The sequence below is a fragment of the Nelusetta ayraudi genome, unplaced genomic scaffold (genome assembly GCF_046127955.1).
Source record: "Nelusetta ayraudi isolate G7.1 ecotype Tasmania unplaced genomic scaffold, CSIRO-AGI_Nayr_v1 ptg000048l, whole genome shotgun sequence".
Classification (NCBI taxonomy): domain Eukaryota; kingdom Metazoa; phylum Chordata; class Actinopteri; order Tetraodontiformes; family Monacanthidae; genus Nelusetta; species Nelusetta ayraudi.
This window is the reverse complement of record NW_027466098.1, coordinates 11,528,657-11,544,624: the sequence shown is the minus strand read 5'-3', so window position 1 is coordinate 11,544,624 and position 15,968 is coordinate 11,528,657. Positions and strand designations below refer to the sequence as shown.

Sequence of the window (15,968 nt, the reverse complement as noted above, 5' to 3'; positions counted from 1 at the left end):
ACGTCTACTTCGTAGAGATTTTGAGGAAATTGTGTTGCGTTACTAATTCTGGAATATCATTTACTAAATTTATTGATTTCATGTTTTCCCTGTATGCTTTCAAATATAATTTCCGATCACTGAATTGTTAAAGCACACTATTTTGTGTTTGTTTTTGCTATTGTCATTGACAAATAATTTTGCATATATATATATATATATATATATATATATATATATATATGTATATATATATATATATATATATACATATATATAATTTCCAAATAATAGAACTGTTTGAAATAAATACTTGATATTATTTATTCAACCGTATTATCTTAAGGTCAGGATTTCTATCATACCATACCATATCATTTTCAATATGCAAAGTTACATACCCTCTTAAAATTAGCCTTTTACATATATATATATATATATATGTACAGTGTATATGATTTTTGACCAAAACCTTTGACAAAGGCTTAAGATTTGATGATGTTTACATCAGAAGAGACTGACAATAAAGGCTAATATATATTAAGTGACTCTCTGTTTAGACAGCATTTGTCTGGAGACAAGGAATTGAATAAAAATTATAATGTTGTGAGAACATAACAACTGTCTCGATTCAAAACATCCCTGCATGAGTTAAAATTAGGTTGAAGTTAGGTTGGATGGATGTGGAATTTCTTCATTGTTTTGAAGATTCATAATTACCGGGACACAAATGAAAAGCTTCACTCGTGACATGATTATTTTCAGCATTTTTCATAGAAAATATGCAAATTGCATGTCAACATAATATACTCACGTTGCTTGCTAAAAGTTCTAGCGTTGCCATGCAGGTTCTGTTTTATGTCCTGAAGCAAAGAGATGATTTGCTGTTTTGAAGCATTTGGTGCAGATGGTTGGGACACAAAACAGGGCTGGGTACTGTGACGTAATGTGTTTCATAATAAAGTCTATTTTAGAAGCTTTGCCATGAACCGTTTATGTACATTTCTGCTGGTTCACATCATTAAAAAAAAACAAACAAAAAAACATGTGGCCTTTTAAAACAAATTTTCATAATAAAATGTGTTTTTTTAAGAGAGTCTTAAAGCATCATCTACATTGACTTGAAGGACAAACATAACGTTAACAGTAAACATGACTTTTTTTTTTTATTATTGCTGATGAAAGAACATCAATCTGTCACAATGGACCTTTCATTCAAAAGCAGAATGTTTCTTTAGATTATTTATATAATCTAATTTGCCTATCCTTCTGAAAATACATAGGGCAAAAGGTAGGGTCAACAAATGTTATGGCAATTGCAAAATTGCAGTGGTATGTGATCTCTGTCAGCCATTGATCGACAGACATAATATATTTTTTTCTGCACGCTAAGTCACCCACATGATTTATAGTGAGGAATAAAAGTGCTGAATTTAGAGAACAGTTTAAAAATGAAGCAAGACAGTTTTTCCTCAGACGTAAATGCACATTATTGTGAAAATATATGCACTGCTGGTGATTCAGCGTTTCTTAAAGACTGTATTTGACTGAGGTGGGTATTCCTTCTGGAAACGCCTGATGTTTATGGAGCACAAAAATAAAAACTCAATTGTTTGATTGGGGTTTCTACTGCGTGTTTTCTTGCGCTCATTGGTGCGGTTTTATGCAACTTTGAAATCAAATCACAACATGCAAACGCGCTCACAAAGGGGCAGACTGACCAAGTGCTGCCCCCTACAGTATATGCCACAAATTCCCAAAATGTTGCTCACACGCATAGAAGGAAAACGAAAAGAAGTCGCTGAAATCACAGTGAAGCGTAATGACTTAAGTAGCGCTCTGAATATGAGCAGTCTGATGAAGACAAACACAACCGCCCTGCAGCTGGTTGGCATGCAATAAAATGTGGAGCCGCTGTGCCGTTTATATCCCAGCGAGCGATGTGTGTGAATTTTTATGGAGGCTGATTGCGCTGTACTGACTGACACCGCCATAAAAGACTGCGACATTTTAGAGGTGCTGTGTTTATTCATTGGTCAAAGAGGTAAAGTCAGAGTCTGAGCTCCATCCTTGATGAAAAAAAAATAAAAATAAAAAAAAATAAAAATAAAATATATATATTAAAATAAAAATTGATCCACATTGAGTTAGTTCGAATGGCTGTGTCGTGACTAAACGTGAACTAAAGTTTTTTGTGTTGTTTTTTTCTCCCCCAAAAAGGTTTCACGTCATTCTAAAATATGCTGCGGTTCTGAGTGAGTCAACAAGTATAAAAGCGCAAAGAGAATTAAAATGTTGTTTTTCTAATAATGGAATCTGAGAATCCCCAATTGCACATATTTCCATTTAAATTAAAGCGAGGACTTGAAAGAAAAAAAAAAAAACTTTATTCCCCAACACGACTAATATAAAGTGAGTCAAGCGTGCACCGCACCCGTTTTATTGAGTCAGGAACTCGTGGATTGTGTGGCGTTCACGGGTTTAAAGTGAAATAATTCTCAAAAGAGAAGAAATAGAAACAGATTCGGCTCTTTAACGAGTGAACTGTTTAAAAGGTGCACCTGTTCGCGAAACATGACGTCTGGGGGGAATTGGATTACTTCGGATTACTTTGGAGGGATGCTGATTTTTTTTTCTCCTCCTCTTCCCCCCTCGTTGTTGCCTTGATTCTGGGAATAATCAGCACTCTCCCTCCCTCCCTCCCTCCCCCCTCTCTGGCTGACTGTGTCTATGTCTCTCCAACCCTCCCTCTGTCTTCATTGTGATTCGTGGTCCACTCACTCTCTCTCCCTCTCCGTCTGCCCCTCTCCTTTCTCTGCGCCCCCCTCCTCCACTCCTCCTCCTCTTCCTCCTCCTCCTCCGCCTCCGCGCTTCAAAAGCGCGATCCATGGTGCGAGCCTTCCCTGCATTTGCCCCGCTCCCCTCCAGGATGACATTCCTCAAGTTTCTCCGCTCCGTGAAAAACGAGCTGATCCTCTTCTTCACCCCGCTGGCCTTTCTCCCCTTGCCGTTAGTGATCGGGACAGCGGTGAGTAGCCTGCGTTACTCGGGGTCAGTTATAACCAATACCCTTCTACGCGCATTTAAACTTTGCAAGGGGCGTCGTTGCTGAAAATGTGTCACTTCTGAGGGAGGCTTGCGTGCAGAATTTCTTCTTTATCTGTTTGTTTTGGCTGTTTTTATTTTCTTGCGCGCACAAAAAAAGGTTTAATGACTCGTACGTAAGTACGACTTGTCGGTTTTTACGCACGGTTCTTCCAGCGCGCCTCGGTGCCTTTAAACCATCTTTCGCCGGCGCTCGAGCGGATGTGACTCTCGCCTCTTCTTCCGTGCACCTGTTGGTGCTGCATCAACGCGCCAGTGCAGCCGCGAGCGTGCAGCCCGAGGCGGGCCTGGCCTGGCCTGGCCCGGGGCTCTTGTTGTTTTAACGCCTCGCTGTTAACATGACGGGTCATGACGGTCCAGCGTGGGAACACGGAGTCAGATGGGGGGGGGGCTCCCGGCGGCTACTTACATGTAACGCATGCACACACAGGCATGTCAGGCGTGTTTGGATAGAGGAGCGGCCGCGAACAAAGACGCGTTTCAATGGGAGGGCGGGCAACGGTAGAGCGAGCCGAAACCCTGCAGGATGGTACGCATGACACGGGCTTGCTTCAGAATTTTGCTAGACTCGACAAACGCATGATGATGAAACGGGATGCAATGCGAACGATCGGTGTGTCTCATGGTTACTACTTCAGGAATTATTAATAATAACGATCAGACCAGGAGGGTGTGAACAAGCAGGTGTGCGAGAGATGTCATTTATTTTATTTCATCTTTATCTGCTTTTCTTCTCTTATTGAGCCGCTGGTCCCCTCTGCAGGGACAATAAACTCTTGTGCTATCTTATAGTGGAAAGTGTGATTATCTTTACCCTCTGAACCGCCAGGACCTAAACTTCATAGATTACATATTATCGCGATTCAGATCCTCCCGCCTTTTTGGCTGTAAAGCTAAAAGTCAGTAAAAGGTTGTTTACGCTTCTCATGCGGAGAAAAGTCTTTTATTCCAAATGCCATTAACATTCTTTACTCGACTAAGTGACCGGCCCACAGACATGAACTGCGGCAAGTTCTGTCTTTACTGTATTTTACTCTTAATGTGTTTGTGCATTTTTAGCGCTCTCCTTGTCTGTCTTGTTATCTCCTGTGCTTGTGAGCCAAAGACAATTTTCCACCCTATAGTGGACATTAAAAATTCCATTCTATTCTATTCTATTCTTTTCTCATGCAGGAGGCAGAATGTGCCTATGTGATCATCATGATGGCGGTCTTCTGGTGCACGGAGGTGCTGCCCTTGGCCATCACCGCCCTCCTCCCGGCCCTCCTCTTCCCTCTGTTTGGCATCATGGAGTCCAAAGACGTGAGTGAAGTGGCCGCAGGGTCATGTGCTCGGAAGGGACGAATCCCTGCTCACAGCAGGACGTCGTCTGCCCTCTCTATCTCCCAGGTGTGCATGCAGTACTTGAAGGACACCAACCTGTTGTTCGTGGGGGGGCTGATGGTGGCCGTGGCCGTGGAGCACTGGAACCTTCACAAACGCATTGCCCTGAGGGTGCTGCTCTTTGTCGGTGTGCGCCCAGCGCTGTAAGTGGATTGCGCATTCATCGAGAGCTTCAAAATACTACTTACACTACCGACCCTATAAGACAGATAAGACGAGATAAGATAAGATGCATATATTATCACAGGATACGGTGAGACACTTGCGTAATACTCAAGGCCAAACACTGCATAACTCAAGACCGCCGGTGGTGTTTTTCCGCCCCTCGACGTCCGTGGCAGGTTGATGCTGGGCTTCATGGGTGTGACGGCCTTCCTATCTATGTGGATAAGCAACACGGCGACCACGGCCATGATGGTGCCCATTGTGCAGGCGGTGCTGGAGCAGCTGAACGACAACGAGGCCGAGATCCCTCAGATCCTCAGCTCGGAGGAGCAGCAGGTCCAGACCTCGGATCCAGATAGCAAGCAGCCCCTGCAGACAGAGAAGCAGAGCGAGGGACAACAGGGTGAGGCCACAGTCGCCCTCAGGTGTCTCCAGTATCTCTCTCTCTTCTCTCCCTCGCGGGAGACAAACACACACCGGGAAAGTGACCAAAGCGCTCGGCTCTCTCGCTTGCTCCTCTGTTCTCTTCGTTTGAAGGCTCAGTCGTGGTGACTTTCTTGGACACCGCGGTCGAGGCGGCCAAGCGCAAGGAGGCGGCGGAGAAGAAGAGGATGTGTAAGGGGATGACCCTGTGCGTTTGCTATGCTGCCAGCATTGGCGGCACGGCCACGCTGACCGGGACGGGACCCAACCTCGTGCTCAAGGGCCAGATGAGCCAGTAAGTTCCGTCGTCTGCTCAGCACCTCTTCCACAGACCCCGTCCAGTTTATTCACAAGGCGTCCCGTGTCCTCCAAAGGCTCTTCCCAGAGAACGGGGACGTGATCAACTTCGCCTCTTGGTTTGGCTTCGCCTTCCCCAACATGATCCTCATGCTCACACTGGCCTGGCTCTGGCTCCAGTTTGTCTTCATGGGGTTCAAGTGAGTTGCGCAACGGTTTAAGCCCTATCGTCGCGACAGACACTCTAGGTAAAAGAAAAAAAATTGAAATAATCTCTGTGGCCCCTCCAGCTTTAAAAAGACGTGGGGCTGTGGAGCGGTGAAGACGGAGAAGGACATCGCTGCTTATAACGTAATCCGTGAGCAGCACCGTCTGCTGGGACCCATGACCTTCGGAGAGATCAGTGTCTTGGGTCTTTTCACTCTGCTGGTGGTCATGTGGTTTTCCAGGGATCCGGGATTCGTTGACGGTTGGGCGACAACTATTTTCAACTCCGAAGCAGAGTTAGTGCACTTTCTCCTTTGGAGGACGTATCGACATGCGTTTGTCTCTAGCTCCTCCACTCATGCGTCGCTCCACTTTTCAGGTACGTGACGGATGCCACCGTGGCCATCTTCATCGCGATCCTCCTCTTCGTTCTGCCATCCAAAGCCCCGAGCTTCTGCTGTAGGTCTCACAGCTTTGACACAGGTGAGCCATGTCATGTTGTAAATCGTTTTAAAGGGAGTATAAAGTGTTGATGATGACGCTGAAAGTCTGTATTCGTAGTGCCTCCTCAAGCTGCCGGGCCAACTCCTCGCTTGCTCACCTGGAAAGTCGTCCAGAAAAAGTTACCCTGGGGCATTGTGCTGCTTCTCGGAGGAGGCTTCGCACTTGCCAAAGGCAGTGAAGTAAGTGATGTCACAATGATGCTGGGAAATCTTTTTGTTTTCCTTGCCTGATTCATCCAAATACCCTTTTGCTGATTCATTGGTTCACATTGTTAGTGGTGGGTTTTTACAAGGTGGAAATAAGCACTTTCCCTTCCCAGCAGAATCACGCGAATCACACAGTGTAAATGAATATTTCCTCTTACCCGAATTTTCACGTGTCACTCTTTAAAGCTGCGAGGCCAACCGAGTTCCAAAGCAGAGATCCTACCAGCCATAATTACAGCATACCTACAGCAAAGTGGCAAACGCTGGCTTGGCTCCTCAGAAGGTTATGGTGAACTTTTCCAGAACGGACTGACGTGGCATATGTTTCCTATGAATTTTCTCTGTAGGTATCAGGGCTCTCAAAGTGGTTGGGAGATCAAATGGCCCCCCTGCAAAGCATCCCTCCTTGGGCAATTGCTATCATCTTATGCCTCCTTATTGCTACCTTCACTGAATGCACCAGTAACGTGGCTACAGCGACGCTCTTCCTACCTGTGTTGGCCTCAATGGTAAGTCGTTAGAATTGAAAATGGGGTTGATTTTTGAACAGGACATCAGCGACAACAGAACCCAGACACTGGCCAAATCCCAGACTGCAGGAGACAATTATGTTTGTCTGGACGGCCGAGTGAGATGAAGTGCCACAGAGTGTATTTCATTCCAAATGGATCTCCCCAATCGGCGTGCAGCATTGAACCTACTCCCTGTGGGAGCCGGCCTATTTTCCCTTATATGGTTGCCCATCTAGTTGGTCATTCAGCCTGAATGTTGGGTCCCCCTCCCTGGGCCCCTCCTCCTCTTAATAATCTGCCAAATGCACCAATTCTAAACAGTGTCTCGTAATGGTGCCCACCCCAGTGCTGCCGAAGAATAGCATCACTGTGCCCAGTAGTTTAGCAGCCTTTGCCAAAGCTGGGCCATGAAAGACAGTGCCAAGGAGGGGTATTCAAAAAGATATTTATGGAGGGCGAGCACAAGTGGGTTTCTATGAGGCTGTCGAACCCTCGTGTGAACCTGGTGTGAGGGAGGAGATAAAAGCAACAGGAGTAAACGTCCGAGGCCTACAAAACAAGTTAAACCAAGGATCTGTCTATTATCTGATGAGATTTATCACCAGACTTTGCAGTCACACCAGTGCAGTTTATGGACTCCACAACACAGCAGGTAGAGTATTTCCCAATGTATCCACGGTATGCAGCTTTTTCACTCATCTCAAAATCTAAGTCTACATGCTAATACGCGAATAGAGGACAAATGTGAACTGGTAAAAAACACAGCTGACTGAGATCAGTGGCAACAAATGCTATATTGTAGTGCAGCTGGATCACTGAGATTTTAACTCCTGAATCCAAACTATCTATCTTGCAAAACAGTTGTCATATTCTTTATGCCAGTCCAAACAAGATCAATAATAATTTTGCGAGCTTGTTATGGAAACATCAAAAGTCGTGAGAGCTGAAAGTTCAATGTTATTAGTTACTTATTCTAATTGTGAGCTCTGATTAGAGAAACTTACTTGGGAATTACAGGTAATTAAGATAAGACTTTATCCATCCCACAGAGTGCAGATTGGTAGATGATAATGCAGATTAATTTAATACACGATAAATTGTTTTATGGAAACACACTATACACCGGCCATAGTATGGCACAATGACACTTGATTTGCATTAAATCACTGAAAGGAAACAGGGCACTTGCTTTGTTTATCTTTTAATTTTTAAGGCAAATTTCCAAAGGTTTGCTTTTGATATGCTCAAAATGGAAACATGGGTGGGTCCCTCTTGATTTATGATTGACGATAACATTTCCTAGACAACTGATTAGACAGGAAATGGCCCCTCTTGCAAAGGTTTATCTCTTATCTTTATCTGAAAGGACAGTCTGCTCCAAAACATCAAGCAAAAACCCATTCCTCCGCAGGCCTCTGGTCAGGTGCATGCAGCCAAAAGAGAGGATTTGAAACACTGTGGTCGACGAGACTTGTGGCATGTCGTCCTGTGTGTCAGCATGCTTAAGTGACTCCCAAGCATTTGATTTGGACCAAAACATCAGACGAGACGATGCCCTTGTTAGCCACCTGACGCACAGCCTCCAGTTTAAAGAGGACAGCCTAGGTTTTCCCTCTTTGTTTATTTTGAGAGGCAGAAATTACCGTGTGCCTGCGGGCCACTGCGCGGCGGGATATGTAATTCAGCGGCAAATTTTAGAGTAACCTTTTATGCATGGCAGCAGTCTGCCATTATCGCATCATATGTAGTGCTTTTGTAGTTGGGGAAAATCATGAGTCAGCTCCGAGCTCGCACGAATTACATCTTAATTTTGCCAAGCTAATGAGAGTTTTCACTTCACAGAGAACTGCACACGTTTCACTTTTGCATGTGAGTCACTGATTACAGCTGTAGAAAAATAGCCACGTGGGAATTTGGATTTTGTTAAGAAGGCTTACTTTTGCCGCAGACATTCATGTTTTTTTCCCTGTTATTATTACAGTCTCAGTCCATTGGTATCAATCCTCTATACGTCATGGTGCCTTGTACCCTAAGTGCCTCCTTCGCCTTTATGCTGCCTGTTGCAACGCCTCCAAACGCCATCGTCTTCTCCTATGGATACCTCAAGGTTGCAGACATGGTGAGTGTGGTTGGGTCTCTTGTTTTCTCTGTAAACTGTGTTAATGAGTTTGCATTTTAAACCCTCTGCTACAGTTTGAAGGTAAAGAGAAAGTTGAAAACCAAAAATAGTAGAGTGACCAAAAATGTCCAAATAAATTGCTTCAAAAAAAAAAAAAAAAGTTATGTAAAAAAAACCCAACTTTTTTATTGAAATTGTAATTTTTTTTCTTTGTTGACATTATGGATTTTTACATAAATCCCCTTGTTTATTTAATTTACTTATCAATAACTCTTTAAATGTACCAGGAAGAATACTAAAAATTCAGACCACCAAAACCTGTTTGCTTGGCTCCAAAAGAGCAAACGCATAAATGTATGACAGAATTAGACAATGACTCAAGTTTAGAAGTAGCCAGTTAAATTAGTGCTGTCCAGAGCGGCGGAGAGGTGGCTGGGGAAACATCAGCGTCACCAAAATTACCTTCAGTTGTTGCCACATCAGCAAAGTGCAACATAAGCAACAGCGACTGAAGAGTAAGGCCAAGCAGCATTTGAAGATTTAATGTTTTTTCTTTCTAGGACAAATGTCTGATATGTAAGAAATGTTTGTGACTTTTTTTTTCTGTGTCTGTGCCAGATGACAAACAGAGCACCTGAAAATGGTGACATGACACTGGTAAAGGCATAACAGGGAATTTTTCGCACAGCTAACGCTAGCCTTCAAGTTAACAATGCTGAAATAGCAGCTTACCTCGAGTTGTACCACATAAATGGACAAGTCAGTTTGCAAGTCTTCCCAGACACCCGCAGTCTCTAATGCAACCAACTCTTCTTTTAAAGGACCTTATGCCTTTTAAGCATTGTCACACGTAAACAGATCTGTCTCATACTGTAGCTTTCAAATGAAACTTTATTGACAAATGTCAAAAAGTCAAAAAGCATTGTGTGAGGACACTGGTCTTAGCTTGACAGTTTAACCGTGCAGCGAGTGCACATTTATCGTGAGCTTTGTTTGTGAACTATTTACTTTTACATTATGAGTTTAAATTAAACCAAAAAATCATACAAACAGGGTATGCAATAACGTTCACACTGTAAGAAAGGAGCTACATTAGAATTCTCACACTACAGGTGCATTTATACAGAGATAAACCGTCCAACTTTTTCTTCAAGTTCATCAAGCTAACGAGCTGTTCTGTATCTCCCCCCCCACAGGCAAGGACAGGAATAGTCATGAACATCATTGGCATCCTCTGTATCACGCTGGCCATCAACACCTGGGGCAAGGCTATGTTCGAACTGGACAGTTTCCCCGTCTGGGCCAATGCCACCGGGGTGTGAGCCTGGTCATGCCGCGAGGAGATGACCCACACAGTCACCCTTCCTCCCTTTCCACGGGTGCCAGACTAAACACCTCTGGTCAGAGTGACGGTCCCACTGCACCACACGGCTCTGATGGCTGCGAGAACACGAGGCCATCAGCACTTGTTTTCTCAGACACCTGAGTTCTGCTCGTTTAAACAGAGTGGCAATGAGAAATTTAAGAGAGAATGGAAGAACAGTGAGTTTTGAAGGCAATTGAAATTCTTTATTTTTTTACTTTGTATCATAACCATAAAACTACACTTAAAACTATTTCTACCTTTTAAACACTCCTCAGAGGCATAACATTGCAGTCCGTTCATTTTCTTTTTACTTTTTTTTTTATCATAGTTGTATAATAGGCGATGACATTATTTATAAAGTCCGTGTTTCTAGAAATGTGTAACATAGTCAGATAATACGATAATAAAAGCCAAATGGTATTATGTAACACTGTTGTTTCTATCAGATTTGTAGTTATTTATTTATAAACCACTTGTAATTTACATAACTATTTAAAAATGCTGCCTTCTTTTTTCTGCCTTTATCTTTACAACATGTATCCAACGCCAGCACTTTCCACTCTACCGATCAATCTGTGCTTGCTGCCAGCGTTAACACAGCTCCTCCGCAGCAAAACATCAGGAGAGCCATGTTATCTGAATTAGGCTGAGCTGCTGTTTACAGTTCATGCGTATTTGTCATCGGGCGTACGTGGTGAAATGGTCAGACCGTTGCAAAGACGCCTTTGTGAAGCTGAGTGGACCATCTCGCTTAAGCAAGAAACAAAGCTAGTTAAAACATGTTTTTCCTAGACCTAGTTTTGCATCCATCAGTGAGTCACTGGTCCCTGGGTTATGGGTCAGACAGTTTAAAGCCATTTTTTTTTTTTTTGCATGAGCGGACATGTGATTAAAGGTGTAGCCTAATAAGCAAGTCAATTCTGTGGTGTCAAATAGTGACGTTACTCAAGCCTCAAAATGTCACAGACCAGGGCAGGTCCAGGCAAAGCATTTCAGTTCAAAGTTTCCATTGGACAAAGTGGACAAACTGTCGACCATGCACATATATATGCATGACATATACATTGTCTCATTGCCAGGTTGCAGACCTTGCCAAAACACCCAAAAAGCTTATCATTAAAGTCAATCCCCCCCCATCATACAGCAATGTATTTGCAACAACTAAGTCTGCAGCTGCCGGTTAACACAGCTGAATGGCACATTCCATTTGAACTTGGAAGTCACATTCTCAGAGGTCAGCATGGTCTACGTACGTTTATCAGAAAACCTTTTTAGAAGTTGGAATTTTTGTCCAGAAATTCAGAGTATCCGCAACAACGCCAAGTTAAAAATTCAACAACTCCGACCGAGATTGAGTGAAGGCTGTGCATTCCACCTTTTATTTTTTGATTGAAAACACCACAGTGCTTTCCAAAATCTTACATCAGCAAACATGCAACACGCTGAAGCCTGACAGATACAGGTGCTGCCGTTGGGCTGCTTCTTTTAAACAAAAAAATCTAAAGCTGGCACTTAAACATTGAGAATTTATGTATTAATTATTAACAACAATGGTTTGTTTGAATCTGTAGTTTTGTTTGTCATTAATTCATGATTAGTCTCTATCTTCTTTTCTATTTTGGTCTTTTTCTTTCAAATGCAGGACTTAATAATGGTTTGATGAAGGTTTTCCCTCCAGCAATGCAAATTGTAAAGCACTTCACCCAAGACTAGAACAAAAAGCAGTAGATCTACGAGTGAAGCCGACGATAAATTACCATGAAATGTCTTTATGTGTATAGTTTCACATAGCCTCTTGTTAAATTCTAGTTTTTCACAGTTTATGCTACCTATGTTGCCCATGGAAAGCGTGGAGACAAAAAACTCACCGGGAAGGAAACTGGACACTGCACTTTAAACTTTTGTTGGCCAAGAGCAGAAGCTTCTGTTAGACCCTTCAAAAATTACCGATGTTTTCCACATTTGTGTGTACACATAGCCTGAAATGAAACGTGACCCTGCAATAAAACACATGTTGCTGGATTGTAATAAAGCTGTATTTAAGAATCAATGTATATTTTTAATCAACATTCTCAAGAGTTTTGTACAAGGAAAATTATGAATAAAGCATCTTCTTTGTTGAAAGTGAAAATGTGTCTGTTCAAATATTATGTTTGCACTGCATTCATTTACTATTACAAACAATGAAAGCAATGCGTAAGTGGCATCTGTTGCTTAAGAAAAGCATTTGTTAAACAATAGCTCACCTGTATTTTTTTAATAGTGTTATTTTCATGTTGGCCATGATGTGATTTTAGCTACAGCTATAAAATAATAAATATATAAATAATATATATATATAAATAATAAATAACACATTTGAATGAACTACACCAGTGTCAAAACATTTTTTTCCTAACAGCAAATTCCATCCAGGAAAGACTATGTGTTGTATATCTTTGACTTCTGATGTCCAGTGGAAGAGAAACACAAATATGTCACAATTAGCTTGCTCTTAAATATAAATGCTTATTAATGAATGAAAACACAACAGTTAAGTCACATTATATTAAAACCACATTTATTTCTATTCATTTTTTTTTTTTTTTTTTCAAAAATGTCTCTAAATTACACACATTGGGCCTTTAAAATATGAGTTAATGACTTTCTCAGCAGCGGCATAATAAACAGTTAAACCATTTATTTTCCCATCAATTCAGAAGAAAAAAAACCCTTGAAATCAAGACCACAGGCTGAATAGCAACATGACCAGTGGCACAATCTCAACACCAAACAATGGATTTTATAAACATATAAAGTTTCAAAAAAATAGCATTGTCATTCCTTGGAGTCATCACAAACAAAACAACCCAACTGTTGCCGCAGGTCCACACTGCTTCATCCTTACGTGAAACTATGTTTTTGGAATATACTCGTGATTCCCTGCTGCTTGTCCAACTACTTCCTGTCTCACGCATGAGGCTGTTATAAGCCCGTAAACACAATGGGGAAAGCCGCAGTAATCCCGGACCCAAAGGGCACACCTAATGTTTGAAGCCACATGCCATGTGTCACTGTCCCTCGGTTAAGCCTTTTACGCGAGCCGAGGGTCAAGCCGGTTATTGTTCAGCTTTGTTTTGCGTCATTATCATTATGGGCTCAAAGGACGCGATCGGGGCTACTCCCTTGTAAACCCGAGTGTGCCGCGGTGTGCAGTAGCGTCCGTCACTATGATGAAGACCAGAGTGGATCATCGGTCTGGAGGCCATGCAAATCCAGTCTGTTGACTTACGATGAACTGGACTCTGGTTTTGAGTGGCTCTAAAACACTTTCCCATGAGTTTTGAGAGGGATGGCAGGGAGATCACCAAAAGTGGTGGGTGCAGTTGTTCCCTGACTCTTTCAAAACATCGGTCCAACGGCAACCGCGACGACTTTGAAAACAGTCGTTATACAGTCCTGGTGGTAACTGGGAATCCATCTGACAATAGTAATAGAGAAATGTGGAAAAAAGGTTAAATCCAAGTTAGTGGGCCAAGTGCAGGGATCAGCTGAGATTTGGCAGTCCAAGCAGGTGCTAGCAGTCTTGGGGATAGTGATTTTTGGATGATGATCTCTGATTTGGGAAATAGCGGTAAAACCTTGATTGAGGAGGACGAATACTACAGCTTCAACGGCATACAAAGCCAAAACAAAAACAAACAAACAAAGCAAACTCTAACCAGTCCAGCTGTTGGTATATTCTATAAGAAGAAACTTGGAAAGAGCAGCAAAGTTAGCTGGAAGAAAGATAGACAGATAGTAAAGACTTTCCCACCTCACGGCTGTTGTACAGTTAAACTGTTGTACAGTTTAAAAGTGGTTAACGAGCAGTTGGGTTCATAGGGATGCTCAGATCACTATGATCTCGGGTTCAACTACGGAAAGAAGAAAAAAACACTTATGTAATTACAGTGCCTTTCTCTCCCTCTGCTGCCTTGTAGCCACCCACTCATTATCCTACTGAAACACACTTGTGTATCACAGCATCTATTATGGTCTGTGTGTACATGTGAGGCTGTAGTAAGATGTATCAAGAAGAGTTTTTTTTTTCTTTATGTGCTGCTGTCTGATAAGTTGACAGTACATGTACACACAGGAAATATCTGACTCACAAAACACACTTAATGGTCATTTATTAATCTGTCCTCCTCCTTGCTCAGCAACATGGCCTGGTTGATGATTGAATAGAAGTCTGCCATCATGCAGGATTAAAAGAAAAACATCAATAGACAGAAAGGGTCACAAATAATCCTAATCATCCGCTCACCAGTCGGATCTGGAACTATTTTGTGGATGCAAAGAGGAGTTTTTTTTTTTTTTAAAGGAGCCAAAAGGTCTTTCCACCTTTTCTGTATCAGTTACATGGTGGGACAATGCACAGGCTGTCTGATACTATCAGTCCTTCCTGGAGCACGGAGGTCTGAGTGTAGTGATGGTTTCAGTTGACATCCTAAGCACCCCATTAAACTTTGGACATGAGTCAGGAGGCCAAAATCTCAAGGATCCAAATGAGTACAGAAGGCCTTTCTCTGCCTTAGAGAAACACACACACAAACACACAAACACACACACACACACACACACACACACACACACACACACACACACACACACACACGTACGCACGCACACACAAACACAAAACAAGAGGGGTGTGTGTAATTATCATCCCTTGGTTAGTCAAAAACAATATCTGCTGTGTATCACATACCTCGAAAGAATTTGTTTATGTCAAAGTTGTATTGTGAAGCACTATAAATATAGATAAAATGAAATGACACTGATAAAGAATTAAAACAGAGTATCCAAACTTGTTAAGAGTATCTGGATGCATTAAGTCTGATTACCAAAAAGGATTCCTTTCCTTACAGAGACGAAAACTTAAAGGCCTGGCCAAACAGAATCATCTTCAAGTGAATCAAAACAGCAGCAGGCAGAGGAACTTTCAGTCATTTGGACTGTGATCAGTGCCGGTCAGGTGTACTACTGTATGTCCCATGCAGCAACCTCTTCACCTTGTGCATAAATCCTCCTTCAGGATGGGACGTTTGTTTTCCACGTGCCACATGACTTCAAAAGCAAAGTGATTCACACGAGAGCACTACCACAGTTCCCGTGCGCTCAGTTTGTACCACTTCCCTCACAATAAGGACGTTTTCAGCATAATAAGAGGTTCAAGTTCTACAACCCTGCTATTCTGTCCCTCTCATTGAAGTTATCAATAGACTGTTTTGATGAAACCCACCGTCAATTGAGCCAATTAAAACGCGCTGTTTTTCTAGCACGTCAGAGCAGAGTACAAACATTGTGTTGTTCCTGCAGCGCAACGCACGGATGCGATGTCTTTTCATCCAGACGCTGCACGATGCCGCGACCGTCGGAACAAACAAAGTTGACAGTTTTTCCTCGCCTGTCACGGAAGAGGTCTTTGTTATTTGTGATGACTGTCATGACCTGGAGGTCAAGGGAAAACTGGTCGTTAAAGTAATCAATCCCAGGTTACTGAGGAGACTTTCAGGATCCTTGGAGGAAAAAAAATTATTCATTGTCTTTTCAAAATAAATGAATATATATATATTTTTGACAAACTCTATCCATGACCAAAATTATTCATAAATGACGACTTAAATAAATCTTTGAAGACATGTAGACATTAAGAAACTTAAAATCTGATTTAGTAG

The 15,968-nt window shown here is 42.3% G+C and overlaps 1 protein-coding gene across 2 annotated transcripts; it reads left to right on the top strand.

Annotated features, from left to right (window-relative positions):
• Nucleotides 1-2,839: 2,839 nt before the first annotated feature.
• slc13a5b (solute carrier family 13 member 5b) lies at nucleotides 2,840-11,692 on the top strand. 2 transcript variants are annotated; one of them, XM_076036349.1, is made up of 12 exons: nucleotides 2,848-3,007; nucleotides 4,258-4,386; nucleotides 4,474-4,610; nucleotides 4,809-5,035; nucleotides 5,170-5,350; nucleotides 5,430-5,552; nucleotides 5,643-5,855; nucleotides 5,939-6,042; nucleotides 6,121-6,242; nucleotides 6,617-6,778; nucleotides 8,763-8,900; nucleotides 10,097-11,692. In XM_076036349.1, exons 1-12 carry the CDS (start codon nucleotides 2,867-2,869, stop codon nucleotides 10,220-10,222), a joined length of 1,803 nt encoding a protein of 600 aa, XP_075892464.1. In that variant the 5' UTR covers nucleotides 2,848-2,866; the 3' UTR covers nucleotides 10,223-11,692. The 2 variants fall into 2 exon arrangements, with proteins under 2 accessions (XP_075892463.1, XP_075892464.1); XM_076036348.1 differs by having other exon boundaries at nucleotides 2,840-3,007; nucleotides 4,258-4,610.
• The last annotated feature ends 4,276 nt before the right edge of the window (nucleotides 11,693-15,968 follow it).